Raw genomic sequence first — 14934 nt, 5'->3', positions numbered from 1 at the left:
GCACATCAAGTTTTTAATGGGATATGCTCCTGAAACTTCCTCAACCCCATAAAGGATGATGTAAGCTTTACAAGTAATGCAGCTCAACACATTATGTAAATGTTGCAAGTATTACATCATGGGAACTGCTGTTCAGATAAGTCTTTGATGTTATTTATGCTACATTTTTTAAGGTTATCAAGTAAATCAAATCACACCAAGGCTTCCAATTCAAGAAAAAAATACCAAAGTTGAAGTTATGTTTTTCGTGCAACTGGAGTGCTGTGCAGCCATCTCAAGTGCATATAAGTCATATTAGCGCATATAAGCTCTTCATATAAGTCATATAAGCTCTTCACCAAACTAACATACAAGGTTACATACAAGTCCCCTCCACCATATATATTAGCCATATATAACACATATATTAGGTATATAAGAGCTAATAGAGCTGCGGGGTTTTATTCCAACCTGTGCTCATTTTTGCTCATGTTATGCATTTATATTATAATGGTGCATATACTCATTGGTTTCATGTAGCTCAAGAACTCAGTTTGAGACTGACAGAAGTAATATGCCTCTTTCTCTCTCTCTCTCTCTCTGTTTTTTTCCCTTTGGCAGTGGAAGATTCAAAAAACAAAAAAAAACAAAAAAGCAATTTCACCCTGGTGAGCACTTCCCTCCCTCTTCCCTTCTCCCTCTCCTCCTTTTCTCTGTTTAAAATTAGAGTGGAGATCTTAATAATGACATTGCTGAATTGTCACAGTCTAATCAAGGGCCCACATGTTTCACCCCTGAAAAGGTTCACGCTGCGCGAATATCAGCACCGTTTCAGAGGCTAATCTTTTTTTTTCCTCCTGTAAACGTCTGAATGATCACTAATTGCGCCCGGCTGAAAAGATTCCACGACGGTAGATGGCTGACTCCATTTGAAGCAATTACCACACGCATTAAATTGCTTCGTGGGGAAAACACGCTCGTGCTCAGTCAGTGGGCTCACAAGGGCTTTCAATTTGTAGCTGTTATCAATGTGAACAGCTCAGTGGCTGCTGGGTTTTTGAACTCTAAATGTGTTTTATCAAATCAAAACGGAACCATAGGGGAGACCAGGAGTAGCTAGAAGTGTTTTGGTGTTTTCTTACTCTGCGATATTTGGCGGTCCCAATCAGCACATGGGAGATTTCTATGAGCTCGCGGTGCTAGAAGCCCGTCAGATTGCCCGGAGATGTTTCTTTGGAGTTTTCCAGAAGTTCCACCGAGCCCCGTGGGACTGAAACCCTCAGTGGCCGACTTTTCTTTTTCTTTTTCTTTTTTTCTCTGCCTTCTGCTGAATCATTACTGCTTATGAGCTTAAAAAAATCTTCTTCAAAACACCCTTTCCGTTATCTTTTATTCATTAATCGATTCATATCCTCTCTCGTATTACAAGGAGAAACGCTTTTTTTTTTTTTTGTAATTTAACTGCAAATGAGGCTCATCAGTGGCCTTATCGGAATGCAGACCTCATGATAACCTTCTTTCATATAGAATATGAGACCTGGGAAGCAACGCTTTGTCAAATTTAACAACAGGGAGGTTTTTCATATGAAGAAAACTGGCACAAAGGTTTCTAAATGTGGCCAATTTCATCCAACCTTAACACAATGGCAGGGTTTTTGAACAGTATAGAGATGAGAAAGACAGATATAAAAGGACAGAGATGTGATGCAAACAATGAGGGAGAAAGATTGATGGATAGAAAGAAAAAGCAGTAGGCATCATCAACTTTACTGTAAAGTCACAATGAAATGAAAAATGTATTTTTCACTTTGTAAGCTAATTCTCCATACCATAACCTTCACCTATTTAACAAATGCCAAAAGACCACATTTCCCATCTATGCGATCACTGTCAGGCTGAAGAGTCTGTCGAACATGTAATTATGCAGTGTGGTAGATATGAAGGACAATAATGAACTTATCAAGTGGTGCACGTTGCAGAATTTTCTTTGATTTTATTAGTCAAACAGGATTAAAAGGTAGAATCTAGTCTCTGGTCCACAGTCTCAAGCAGAAGGTGGCAGTAATGCACCTGTGATGCTGTTGCCAACTGCCGTTAAAAGACAAAAAGAAGAAGACCACAGTTCCCATGAACCCCGTTGCTCCCCTCCCCCTCCGCCTCCCTGTCACTCCATGTATGTTTGTTTTGAAGAGCGAGAAGAAGGATAAGAGCTGAAAAAAGTGCTGTTTCTTGTTTTGTGCCATAAAGCAATCGCCTTTTGTGCCGTAAAGCAATCCAGCAGATCTCCTGCTAAAACAACAAAGTGGCATACAATGTAAATGCAGTGTGGAGGCTGCCAATCTTCTCAGTGATGGTCTTGTTTATTTACAACAAATATACAAATGTCTCAAAATGAATTTGGTAATGACTTATTGATGGTAAAATGCTACACGTAGCAGCTTTAATACAGCACCACGTTGCCTCTCAGAAGGGCTCGAGCCATCTTGGGTTGCCCTGAAAGTATTTTACATCCCCCTGTGGGTGTGTTGGGGGGGGCTAATATAGTCCAGTAACACCACCTCAGCTTAAAAAGCCGAGCTCCAAATCCAGGGCCTTAGCAAGAGGCTTTGGAAGTACTTGACACTTTACCCGTTCCAATGATGAGGACAGCTCACTGTGTAACATGCCCTCTGGTTGAAAACCTCTGAAAATAAAAACAAATGGAATTAGTTGTCACAAGTGAAGTGAAGTAAACATACAGTATATATACATACATATATACACAGACATACATATGTGTGTGTGGGTGTGGGTGTGTGGGTGCGTGTGTTTGGACATGTGTGTTATCATTCATGCGGGCCTATAACTGCATCTGCTTGTTTACACACGAGTCCTCATGCATATCCATGCTGGGAGAGGGTGTTGTTTGAAGTGCTGCACCTCAGCCAATCAAACGCTTTCCCCAGTTCCCTCCTTATCATGAAAGAGCCAGATTTCCCTTGGCATATAGACTGGGCGGATGCTATTCTGATCTGGGGTTTTTTTACATAGTATTTTGAATTTCCTCCACAACTTAAATGCTGCACATTTGCATTTTTTCCCCCTACATTTAGCTGGTGCTCTTATTCCACTGCCACTTACAATGAGTGCAACAGTAGAATGAGCTTCAGTTGCTTGATCACCAGCATTGTACTCAAACCAATTGTAAGCAAAAGTGCAAAAGTCAGAACCTCAGTGCGCTGAAAATATCCTTGTGACCCTAGAATAATCCGGTGAGAAGTTAGAAGCGCTGGGAAATAAGAGCTAGGGAGAGAGAGGTGGAGGGAATTTTTTTTCAAGATAAGAGTATATTAGAGCAAGTAGAGGGGGAACATATGGGAGCAGGGATATGATTCAGCGGGAAAAGGGGGGACCTGGGGTGCCAAACAGGTGCAGTAAACAGTTTTCTTCCAAGACTCAGTCGGCAATTGGTTTCGTTTTAACAGGTCTGCAAATGGGGGAATTGGATGCCATTACACTTCAAATATTTTGCGGAGTCACTTGTATTGTTTGAGCCCTCTGTGCATGCTGTGTGTGTGTGTATGTGTGAGTGTGTGCGTGTGCATGTTGAGACGATGCTCTGATGTCTTCATATCACATCCTATCTTTTCAAGAGTGTTAATATTGCTAGTTGGTATACTTTATGTGACAGTTTCCTGGGGGAGGGAGGGACGAAGGGATGAGAGAAGTAAAGAAGGGGGAAAAAAGTGGGAGAAAATGAAAGTTGGGCGAAAGGGGCGAGAGGGTGGAAAGAGGCGAGATAGAGGGCTGAGGGCGTGCGACGAGGAGAGATAGAGGGCTGGTATAGCGAAGATTAAGAACTAAGGAGAGATAACAGGCGGAGTCAGACAGAGACATTTGGGGAGATAAGAGGGACAGGACCCGATGAAGAGAGAGAGGAAAGAAAGACGGGGGGGGCTTGCGGGGAGATAGAGGGGTGTAGAGAACAACAAGTACTCGACAATAACAGCCCTCTCAACCATGCTGGAGGGGAGGAAGACGAGAGAGAGAGAGAGAGCGAGTGGGAGGGGAAACGAGAGAAGAGATAGAGCTCGGCGAGTCAGATCGCTTTATTACCGTAGAGAAAGAGAGAGGAGGGGGAAATAGAAATAGCAGAGTGGAAGGCAAATGAAATGAAGGAATGAAAGGAGATGGATAAAAAATGAGATGGGGGAGAGAAAGAGAGAGAGAGAGAGAGAGAGAGAGAGATTGGCTGGCAAGTGGAAAGTGTAAATGACAACTGATGAAATGCGTACATGATTGTGTCCTTGTTTGGTTGCATGTGTGCCATGTTCCTGTGTGTGGATGTTGCGGGTACACTGGATAAAACGCCTATGGATGGATGGATGGATGGAAGGATGGATGGATAGATGGATGGCTTGGGGTCTTCGTCCTTGCATGCCCTTGTCAAACTGTCTGTCAGTGTCCCAATTCCCCCATGGGGATCATTAAAGTTTCATCTTATGTCAAACCTGGGTGTTCTTTTAAACAGGTATCATCTGGTTTTAGTCATTAAATCTGTTACTGACTTTCTCTCCAAACATGTTTTTGCTGGAAGCTTTTTGCTGAGCGGGCTCTTTTGCAGCAACGCCCTGCTTCACTTTTACATTCACGCAGTTACACACCTTCACACCCGGGAGCTGCCAAGTAGAACCACAGTCTTCTACTGTTGCACGCGGTGCGGCTCCACTGGAGCAGTCAGGGGGATTAACTGCCTTCATCAGCGGCACCTTAGCGGTACGATGGCTGTCGAGGCAAGGGGAGAGTAATAGTCATTTAGTTTCCCCTTTCAGAGTTTTCCGACCTGGTGCTTTTGATCATGCGCTCGGGTCGCTTCGAGTCCGCCGCTTGGCCTTGACTGGGAACAGTGGGACTTCAGCGCAGACGAACACCCACGTTAACCTCTCTAGCTCTCCATCGCAGCATTGATGAGCGCTTCTGTCAGCAGCACTGTATTGTTCTCCATGTTCCTCATGGGAGAAGATGGAAGTGTACTGTATAATTGTTTGAAGCGGTAGGTGTTACTATTGTCATGTCATGTTTTCACCCCTGTTGGTTAGTTTGTCTGTCTGTCAGTAGGATATCTCAAAGACTTATGAATGGATTTCCATGAAATTTGGTGGACAGATAGGCATTGGGCCAAGGAAGAGTTGATTCAATTTTGGTTCTGATCTGGTTCTGAAATTCTTGCCATTAGTTAATTATCGTTTTTAGCCAAAACTATTAAACTAACAAAGAAAGACACTTGATTCCAACTCCTAAGGGTATGTTTGCAGGGTCAAGAAATCAGTCTAAGTACATATTGAAGTGATAGGAATGCTGTCTTTGGGTGTAACAGCAAGTTGGACAATTGTTCAGCATTGCCGGGGGTTTGCGCTCTCCGAGTGCCTTTGTTGAATTGAAAGTTTACATGATCCTTCATGTTCTCCGAAAGTTCCCTTACCTTTGGAACCCCTTCAAAACCCAAAGTATAATTTCACAAATGCGTAAGTGGCAAAGGGAAAACCAGACAATTTTCTCAATTCCTGATTAGAAGTGTTCACTGTTGTCAGGAAATAACAGTAGTGTTATTTTTCTTACCTGGTTAGAAGGGATATTGTATGCACAGTGGTTAAAATGGATACTGTTCTCGTGAACACAGGCAATGGTTTTATAGGCTACTGAAAGTTAGTTAATGTGTGCAGGCACTGGAAAGTTTACAAAACCAATTAAAATGCCTCCAAAACCAAGTTCGTAAAAACGCACAACTGTGTACAAACCCTTAGAGTTCAGAGTTATGTAGGTGTGGAATTTGTTGATGTGGAATCTGTTTCAGATTCCATCATTTCTTTCTTTGCTTACCTTATTAAAAACAAATAGTAGCAGAAGGCAATATTCCTTTGTTTCCACTAGAGCTGTTTACTGTAGCAATAACACCCAAGAGGTTATTCTTTACTGTGATTACAGGTACGACAGTGATGCAGCTAAGTACAAGGCACACTTTGACAAATCAGATTACTTGGATGAAACTATCTGCTGTATAAAAAAGCCCTCTCTCTGGCTACCACCCTCTTGCATTGTAGAATTCATCCACTTGGATTGAAGTATTGCATGGTCCCTCAGTGTTAAGTAACTTTCATGGCCTTCGAGAAGACAAAAAAGCGGCCATAATGTAATTTCAACACTGAATGGTCGTCAATCGCAAAATAAATTGGTTATTCCAATAAAAGTTGACTCTTTGGAAGCACGGGTTGCCCTCCGACAACCAGAAAAGAATTGGCTTTTTCAGTGTGAAAGATTGCCCAGTCTCTTCTACAAAATAAACAGTGTGAGAGATTTGGACAGCCCAATTTAGAAGAATGAAATGGACTGACTGCCCTCTCTCCAATACAAAATCTTTGTCTACAACTGTAGGTTCTGTGTGCCGGGTGAGAGTGAAGGCTTTGTGTTAGCAGGCATTTTTCCTGCCTGTGTTCCAGTTTTGAGGGAGCATCAGAACTTGTTCAAAGGCATCAAACAATGAGAGATGGCAAGAGGGGAAGTTGTTTTGTTTCTCAAAAGTGATTGATGCTCCCAGTTGGCGCACATCCGGAGACTCATCCTATTCATCCTCGATTCTGCTTCCTTAAATTATAATTCTGTGCATTTTTTTTTTGTTTTGGTGTGTTTTTTTTATACATGAATGATCTGTTGCAAACTTGTTTACCCTTCTGTAGAGCTCTTATGATGAGGGCTGTTTGGATTTTCTGGATTTTTGGATTGTCATATTATAACCACTTGAACATCTGTGTCTCTTCTCTCTAACATCTTTCTCACTCTCTCCCAACCCTCTCCCACTCTATCTCTCTACCCTTCCCTCCTTCCCTCCTCTTCACTTCAAACTATCCTTTCTCCCCTTTGCCTGATATCTCTCCTTTCTGCTCTCTTTCCTCTTTCTTCTGTGTGTGTTTGTGTGAGGATACATGCACGTGTGTGGGTGGGTGTGAGAGCTGTTTCTAAGGTGTTTTTAGTTACACTTTCCTGTTGTATGTGTGATGTTTCATTAAAGAACATCAACAGTCAAGTCTGTCTCTCTCCCTCTCTCTCTCTCTCTCTCCAGGACTCTGACGGAGCTGTTGAAGCAGCCGGGGGAGGTAGGAGGGGTGGATGGAACCGGGGGTCATCACCCTATAGGGACCAACGGCATCTCAGCCAGGGCGCTACGCTCCAACAATGGTCAGTACACTGCATGTGTGTGTGTGTGTTTTGTGTGCAAGCAAATCGCTGATGAGAAAGTCTGAATGTCTTCCACTCACTGTGTGTGTGTCAGTATATCTTTGCATAACTTAACATTTTGCATTTTTGCACTATTTTGTATCTACTTTGCAGTTGCTTCACATATCAACCAGTGGAGAATTGGCTGTGCACAAAAAATGGCTAAATATATAACAAACAAAGAAAAAGAGATAGCTGATAAAGACTGTTGTAGTGTGGCTGTTGGTCAATTCAATAATGTTCTAAGTAAAAGTGAGTAGTCTGACAAGTCTGATTTGTTTCTATTCTCTACTTCAAAGAACTATGGTTTGTAGCAAACAAACAGTTGGTTTTTGGCGTTGCTAGCCAGCTCACTAGCCAGCAAGCTAATTTAGCAAAGCAACCGATGTTAATGTACTATTTGCCAGTACTAATGCTGCTGTAGCTTCTACTCAGTGTTGCCAAATCTCTTCCAAACAAAGTAGCTATTGGCTGCTCAAAAAATTGCTAGAAGTTGCCAGATGACATCATATACTAATTTGCATAGGAATATAGTCTTTTTGCTACGCCAATTCTGCTCTAACCCCGCTTTTACCGGAGGGAGCAGCTATAGTCTCTGTATCGGAAACACTGTGACTAGACCTCTATGAATTAGACAAGCAATGTGTCACCAAATGCTTTGGGAGTCAACACATACACCAGAGCTGCCAACTCTCACGCATTGAGCGTGAGGCTCACGCAAATGACCCTCTTCACACGCTCTCACACCACACCTCCTATTTCTCACTCTGTCAAATCCCCCCCCCCCCCCCCCCCAAAAAAAAAAAAAGCATGTCAGCTGACACGCTATTTTGCCGCGAACTTACAGCCTGCTTTGAAAACATTTCGGACAGACTCCACTAGTGCTCTACATCGGAGGCTTCAAATTCGAAAAACAATCTGACAGGTGGTGAGTATTAGCCTACTAACACTATTACTACTACTACCAGTGCCTGAAATGGGCCAGTACTCAGAGTACTACCGGCACTTCTGATTTTTGTCCACATGAGTACCGTTAATTCTTATTGCGTACCAGCCAAGGAGGTTCTATAGTACCGGCACTTCTGATTTTTGTCCACATGAGTACCCTTACTTCTTATTCCGTATCGCCACCTCCTGGTACGCCTTAGTTGAATGAAGAGAGTATCTCCGTATGAAAAAAGTGCGCCATAGACTTGATAGGGCTTCATTTAAGCAGACAGCATCCTACAGACTGAAGGCAGCGCTCCGCTCACACACGGTGAGTCAAACTGCAGCCGAAAACAAAGCTGCATAGATCAAGTGAAGAGGTGTCACTCTGGCCCTAAATTAAATAGCCTCTTGTAATTACGTGTTCTGCAATATTAAAACCATTCTACTGACGTTTTGCCCCGCAAAGGCAGATTGTAAAGAATATAATGGCTTACATTCTGATGCAGGCTGTGGGCAAAACGACAATGGAATGATATTAATTGTGTAGAAAAAAATAAATACATTTATATTGTGAGCAGAGTGATGCCTCTTCACTGATGGAGCAGAGCAGTCAGTGGAGCACAGGGCCGTTAAAGTGTCAATCATGAAGAAATCCATGGTAATCAAACGCCAATATGTCCAATCAACACTACTGGTCAGGTGCCAATAGAGAGAGAAAAGAAAATAGAGGATGTGCAAGCACAAATGAAAGGTACGTTATTGCGCCAAGGAGGAATAAATGTAGCCTACGTAAAAAGTTACATAATGCTAGTTTTCTTATATCATGACTGTCAACAACAAAAGGTCAATATTGCTTTGTTGCCACTACCTCCAAAAAGCACAGACAGCTCTGTCCGTCAGTTATATAAAGACAATATTGGCCTCTGTCTATTTGCATCAGTCTTCTGTATGCTTGTAAGTATGTAATCTTTCTCTGATGTAATCTTTCTCTGATATTATTACAGCACTGACCCAGCACATTTTTCTGTGTTGATTTTTTTTAAATGGCAAGGTAGGTTAGGACAAGTTGTTTTGCAGCTAAACTGACTGCAGTCTTGTTTCATTTTCAGTTGGTTTTATTGTAGCATATATGCAATAATATTTTTTTATGTAATGAAATGCATACAAAAATACATTTGAAGTGGGATATATTACCAAGATATGCGTATAAATATAAATATGTCCAAGACACATGCTCATGTCTTGCAACTGCTGAATTAGGGTACTGGCACCTTTTTTGGTCCAATTCAGGCACTGACTAGTACAGTACATGTTGTTTGATGTAAAATAGACTATTGGGCTTGTCTTTTCACAAAGTAAATTTTTTGCTGGACCCTCTAGTGTAGGGGACCGGCCTAGAAGAGTGAATGTCCCTCACTGACTCACTCACTCACTCACTGACTCCATCCTGTCCACATTGTTGAAAATACTGAGGTTGTGGTCTTTGGCCACCAGGTCAATGATCCCTCTGTTGGCTAAAAACTGTTTTATTTCTATGTTCATTTTTTAATGGTTGGGGTAAGGATTAGAAGTTCTGAAACTGGGGAAATGGCTGTAAATAGTCATGTTTCTTTACTTCAAGTACAAAAATGAATAAAAATAAATGTCTTCGGTGTGCGGTGGCGACCCCGAACGGGCCCCAAAAAAATTTGCCACACACGCACGCCCAACTTCCATCAAATCTCACTCTGAGATTTTTCAGAAAAGTTGGCAGCCCTGCATACACGTTTACCAATGGTCCAAAAAAGTAGCTATATTTGTGTGTAGGCAAGTTTCTTTTCAGACATAAAGTTGCTAGAGGAGTCTGAAAACTCTCTAAAGCTTGCAACTAAGTCAACAAAGCTTCTACTAGATACGTTAGCTATTGAGCTAATCTGATGAGACAAATCAGACCAGGACAGTGACAGCTAACCAGATACTATTGTTAGCTAGCTAACAAGCTGACATTATCTAAACACGAAACTGATCAGATTTCTCAGTGGTGAAATAATTAAGTTTCCAGTCAAATACAGCTCAGAAATAAATATCTGTTCAATTACAATTACAATACAACCAAATCATATGTAGAAATACAATCACCTCTATTAGGGCAGTTCAACCAAACCCATTATACGTGTATGAGCAAATAGAGAGAAAGAACAGAATACTGTCTCTCTGCAGAACATAGAGTTGTTACCACAGCTTAGTAATGCTACTAAAGCATAGTCTGCAACATGTGGCCTTCTCCCACTCAACACTCTGAAATCCCCCTAAATAGGGCACTTTATAGGGCACACTCTGGCAGAAGTGAGCCCTTCACTGAAGACTTAATCTGCAGTGCGAGGCACCGTCATCCCCTCAAATCATCTCACATACACATGCATGCAGTTAGGCACAAAAAGTATGCACACACACACACACATTGGTATTGAGCTCGGGGGACAGTGAGGACTTAATTCCATCCTATTACCTTTTTCACTGGCTGCAACACACATACACACACATACACACAAACACCTAAACGCACATTCACACATTAGGATGGTTTATTTCTACATCAAATCAATTTCTCTCACACACACTTACATACAAGTAGGTCTCACTTTGTCCGTCTCTCTCTCTTACATACACACACACACACATGTCGTCCATGGGTGAGCGGAGGTGCAGGGACAGACAGGTCATATTTAATTAAGATGTAATTAGCCATGTTCCGGCTCAGAACCCATAGAGGGAACAGTGTGTGACCCATCTGTCTCCTTCTCTAGACACTTTGACCACACACACACACACACACACACTCAATATAACCCAGTGCTTCTTCAAGCTATGGATTGAGAGCCAAAATAATAGGGCATGTTTCCTGTGGGCCCGCTTGTGACAAGAGTTACAGTCTGTTTTCAAGGAGAAAGGTCCCAGTTGCCTAGCAATTAAGTCTTAATTATTAGGTGTAGCAGGGAGAGATCTGAGCTATCCTTTGGTCCAATTGTATTTCATAGCAAGGTTGAGTTTTATTACTATTTGGCTGGCAAATATTGTTATTGCAAACCATAGAAGCTGATGTCTAGTCTACTCACCAGAGGCTCTATGATATCAACAAACATGACTCACAAAAGAGGGTTTACTATGCTGCATAATCTACGCTAAAAGCACAGACAGGCATTTTAGATGCTTCCACACATTTCTCATACGCAGGTTCATATATAAGTTATGATAAAGGTTTTTTTTCTTGTCACACACACACACATACACACACACACACACACACACACGCACGCACACTCACACACTCACTCACAAATGCCCGCACATACACACATGTACACACACATACAGGCAGCGAAATGTGCTGAGGCTTTTGCCTTTGCTTTCATCTTCCCACCATTACAATAAACAACTTTTTGGCCTCTTTTTCACCCCATACTGTGCTTATTAGCACTCCACTTCCCTCTATCTTGCTTTCCCTCGCTCCTTCCATTCCTTTCTTCCCTTGCTGATCAAATCCCCCCCTCTTATCTTCCACTTTCTCTCCTCTCTCACATCGCTTTGTCCTGTTATTGTGTTATATTCCTGTACACTCAAATGCCGTTGACAGCACCATGAGTGTGCATATTTTTTAGTATGGCAATCAAATACAAACCACTTGCATTGTTAGTATGCTGATCTATCCATTGAGCTACACAGGATCAGTCACTTTCTTTTGCATTATCTTAAAGATAAAGAAAATATGTTGTTCTCACAACAAGGATTACACACAGTCTTAGTTTTAGTGTTAAAAAGTGTCTCCTTCCGTCCCACTCTCACAGTCTGATTGCTCATAGAGACATATACATGCTGTAAATAATGTAGGTAGCAGGTTACTCAGAAAACAGAGAATGTTTGGAAATACTATACCACCCGTGGCTGGGAGGGGAGCGGAGGAGCAGAGGGAATGAATCCTGTAAACAAAGAGATAACAAAAACAGCAAGGAAACACAGAAAAACAGAGGGAGGGATGGAGGGAGACAGGTGTGAAAAGAGGGATAAACGGAAGGCGGACAGAGGGAGGGAGGAAAGTGTGTGTGTGTGTGTGTGTAAATGTGTGGGTCGGTGGTTGGGGGAAACAGAGGGGGGGGTCAGAGGGTGATGACAGTGGGGGCGATGGGATGAAGCCATCCTGATCCTGCTGTGTCAGCCATCCACACATAATCACCTCTTAATTAAACACATTTAATCCTCCAGGCCACTCAGACGGAGAGAGAGGGGGAGAGAGAGAGAGGGAGAGAGAGAGGGACGGAGAAAGAAGGAGACAGAGGAAGGAGGGAGAGAGAGGGAGACAGAGAGAAAAGGGCAGAGAGAGAGAGAGAGAGGGGTCAGGAAGAATAAAAGCAAGCAAATAAACACAGATGTCATTTTTTCTTGCCCATTCAGAACAGATTGATGGTGCTGTAAAACCCTGCTCCTCCATAATTTAAATTTACTAAGCTTTCAAGATTGGGGGAAAATATTGATATAGCACAACATTGTGATGTTTCATCAATTTGTCTAGTATTACTGTATGTTTGGATTCAATTTCACATTTCAAGGCTTTTAATGGCAGTCCTTAAAAATGAATGATTACTGAAAGACTGCTCGAAAGGCAGAAATGCCTAGAATATCATCTAGAAATGGATTTCATGGTATTTTATTAAAAACCATCATTGACTGATACATTGATTGACATGATGCTACCATGTACCTGAAATCTGGCCTAGGACCTTTGTCGTGTGTCATCCTTGTCTTTAAAACACATGCAAAACATGCCCAAATCTTTCTTTATATCGTTAAAGCAGTGGCTTTTAAGTTTTATTGTCTTACAGCAGTGGTTCTCAACCTTTTTGGGGTTTGCGGTCCCCAAAAACAAAGTGATGCTCACATGCATAAATGCACAGAATGCAAAATTGTGAAAACAAATTCTCATTATTTTTTCCCACTCCAGGCTATTTTGTTTTTTATTTTTAATTATTAAAAGAAGGCTAGGGACCACAAATATTCATAAAAAGGCAATCTTTACCGAGATTAAAAACATGCTATGAATTCTGACATTAAGTGCAATAGAACACTGCACATATCACTCTACATGTATTGCACAAAGCATGCTATCACTATGTGCGTTAATGCAGTGCGGCATGCAGTAGGTTGCAGCTGTACAGGTGAGAATCAAGCAGTGCAATGGAGAAACATAGCATGAGATAGTACTAAGTAGGATGAAAGTACATGGAGTCAGTTCTGAGCTTTGCCCTAATGAAGACAGCAGCCAAATCCTCATGTTTCCTCCCTTCGAAAAAAAAAAAAAAAAATCCTTATCTGTCTTCCACTCCTCTCCTCCTCTCCTGTTCTCGTTTTCAAGGCAGATATATTTTTAATATCGTGTAAGAGATGAACTAAGGGGATAAAAGTGTAATGATGTAAAGTCTGAGGCTGGCATATCTGACAGCGAGAGAGGGAAAGAGTGAGAGAAAGGGAGAGGAAAAAAAACAGAGAGAGGAAAAGTATTGAGGTCAGATGACGGTTATGATTGAAATAATGAAACACCGAGACAAGAGAGAGGGGGAAAGAGTAACGAGAGAAAACTGATATTATGGAGGGAAGGGGCGTCGAGAGAGAGAGACAGAGAAAGAAAGAAGAGAGTTAGTGAAGAAAGTCAAAGAACAAGGTAATGGGGAATGGAGGGAGAGACGGGAGGGAGGAGGGGATGAAAATTAGATGAGGTTAAAAGAGACATGCAAGTTACAATGACATTACTGAGACAAGAGGGAGAGAAGGAGAGGGAGACGGGAGGTGTGAGATGGAGGGGGAAGGAAAGAGCAAGAGAGAGGGAGTGAGTGAGAGAGAGAGAGAAAGATGAAAGGGAGCTGATGATGACGATGAGGGGGGTGTGTGACATTATGTCAAATGAAGCCTGAAAGAGGAGAGGCTGACGATGCTGAGGAAAACTCTCTCTCTCCTTCTCTCCCTCTTTTGTGTGTGTGTGTGTGTGTGTGTGTGTGTGTGCGCGTGTCGACACACACACGTTACGGTATTATGTGGGAGGAAAGGGAGCGCTGAATGAGAACGAGGAAAAAGAGGGAGAAAGATTAAGTGGCAGAGAGAGATCAAAAGAGAGAGAAGGCAAGGGAGAGCACAATGTGTGAGAGAGTCAGAGAGAGCGAGGGAAGGAGGATGGAAGAATGAAAGAGAGGGAGCGAGTGAGTGAGAAGAAAGAGACAATCAGAGAGCGAGAGTGATGAATGGAGAAAAGGATGGAGAGAATAGATGGAAGAGAGAACATGCTGCTCGCTGCGAGGGGACAGCTGGTCAGTTGCTGCTCTGCTCTGGTGTGGAGAGCTGCCCTCAGGACAGGCACCCTGCGCTGCACACACACACACACACACACGCACACACACACACAAGAAGGAAACCACGCAGGCACGCATGCAGGCACACGGGAGACACAGACTCACACACACATACACACACATGCATACACAGGAACACCTGCACACACATGCATATAGACACACACACATGTATGTTCATATACATTTTTGCATGCAAACAAAATGCATGCAAGTGTGTCTCACTCACACACAACACACGCACACACACACACACACACACAAAGCAGGAAACCACAGGCATGCATGCACACACACACAGGAGACACAAATACACACATACATACAATACCTGCACACACATGCATATAGACAAACACACAGGCACACACTCATATAAACAAACACACACACACACACA

General features: G+C 42.4%; 1 protein-coding gene across 1 annotated transcript in view; it reads left to right on the top strand.

Annotated features, from left to right (window-relative positions):
• The window catches only part of LOC139912178 (protein shisa-8), a 104849-nt gene that overhangs the window by 40876 nt on the left and 49039 nt on the right, over nt 1-14934 (top strand). Inside the window, exon 2 of the mRNA XM_071899906.1 lies at nt 7076-7191. Coding sequence (XP_071756007.1) covers nt 7076-7191 — 116 coding nt within the window. The remainder of the gene's footprint in view (nt 1-7075; nt 7192-14934) is intronic.

Source organism: Centroberyx gerrardi, chromosome 7, assembly GCF_048128805.1.
Source record: "Centroberyx gerrardi isolate f3 chromosome 7, fCenGer3.hap1.cur.20231027, whole genome shotgun sequence".
Classification (NCBI taxonomy): domain Eukaryota; kingdom Metazoa; phylum Chordata; class Actinopteri; order Beryciformes; family Berycidae; genus Centroberyx; species Centroberyx gerrardi.
Note: the sequence above shows the minus strand (reverse complement) of the source record. Positions and strands in the feature narration are given on the sequence as shown.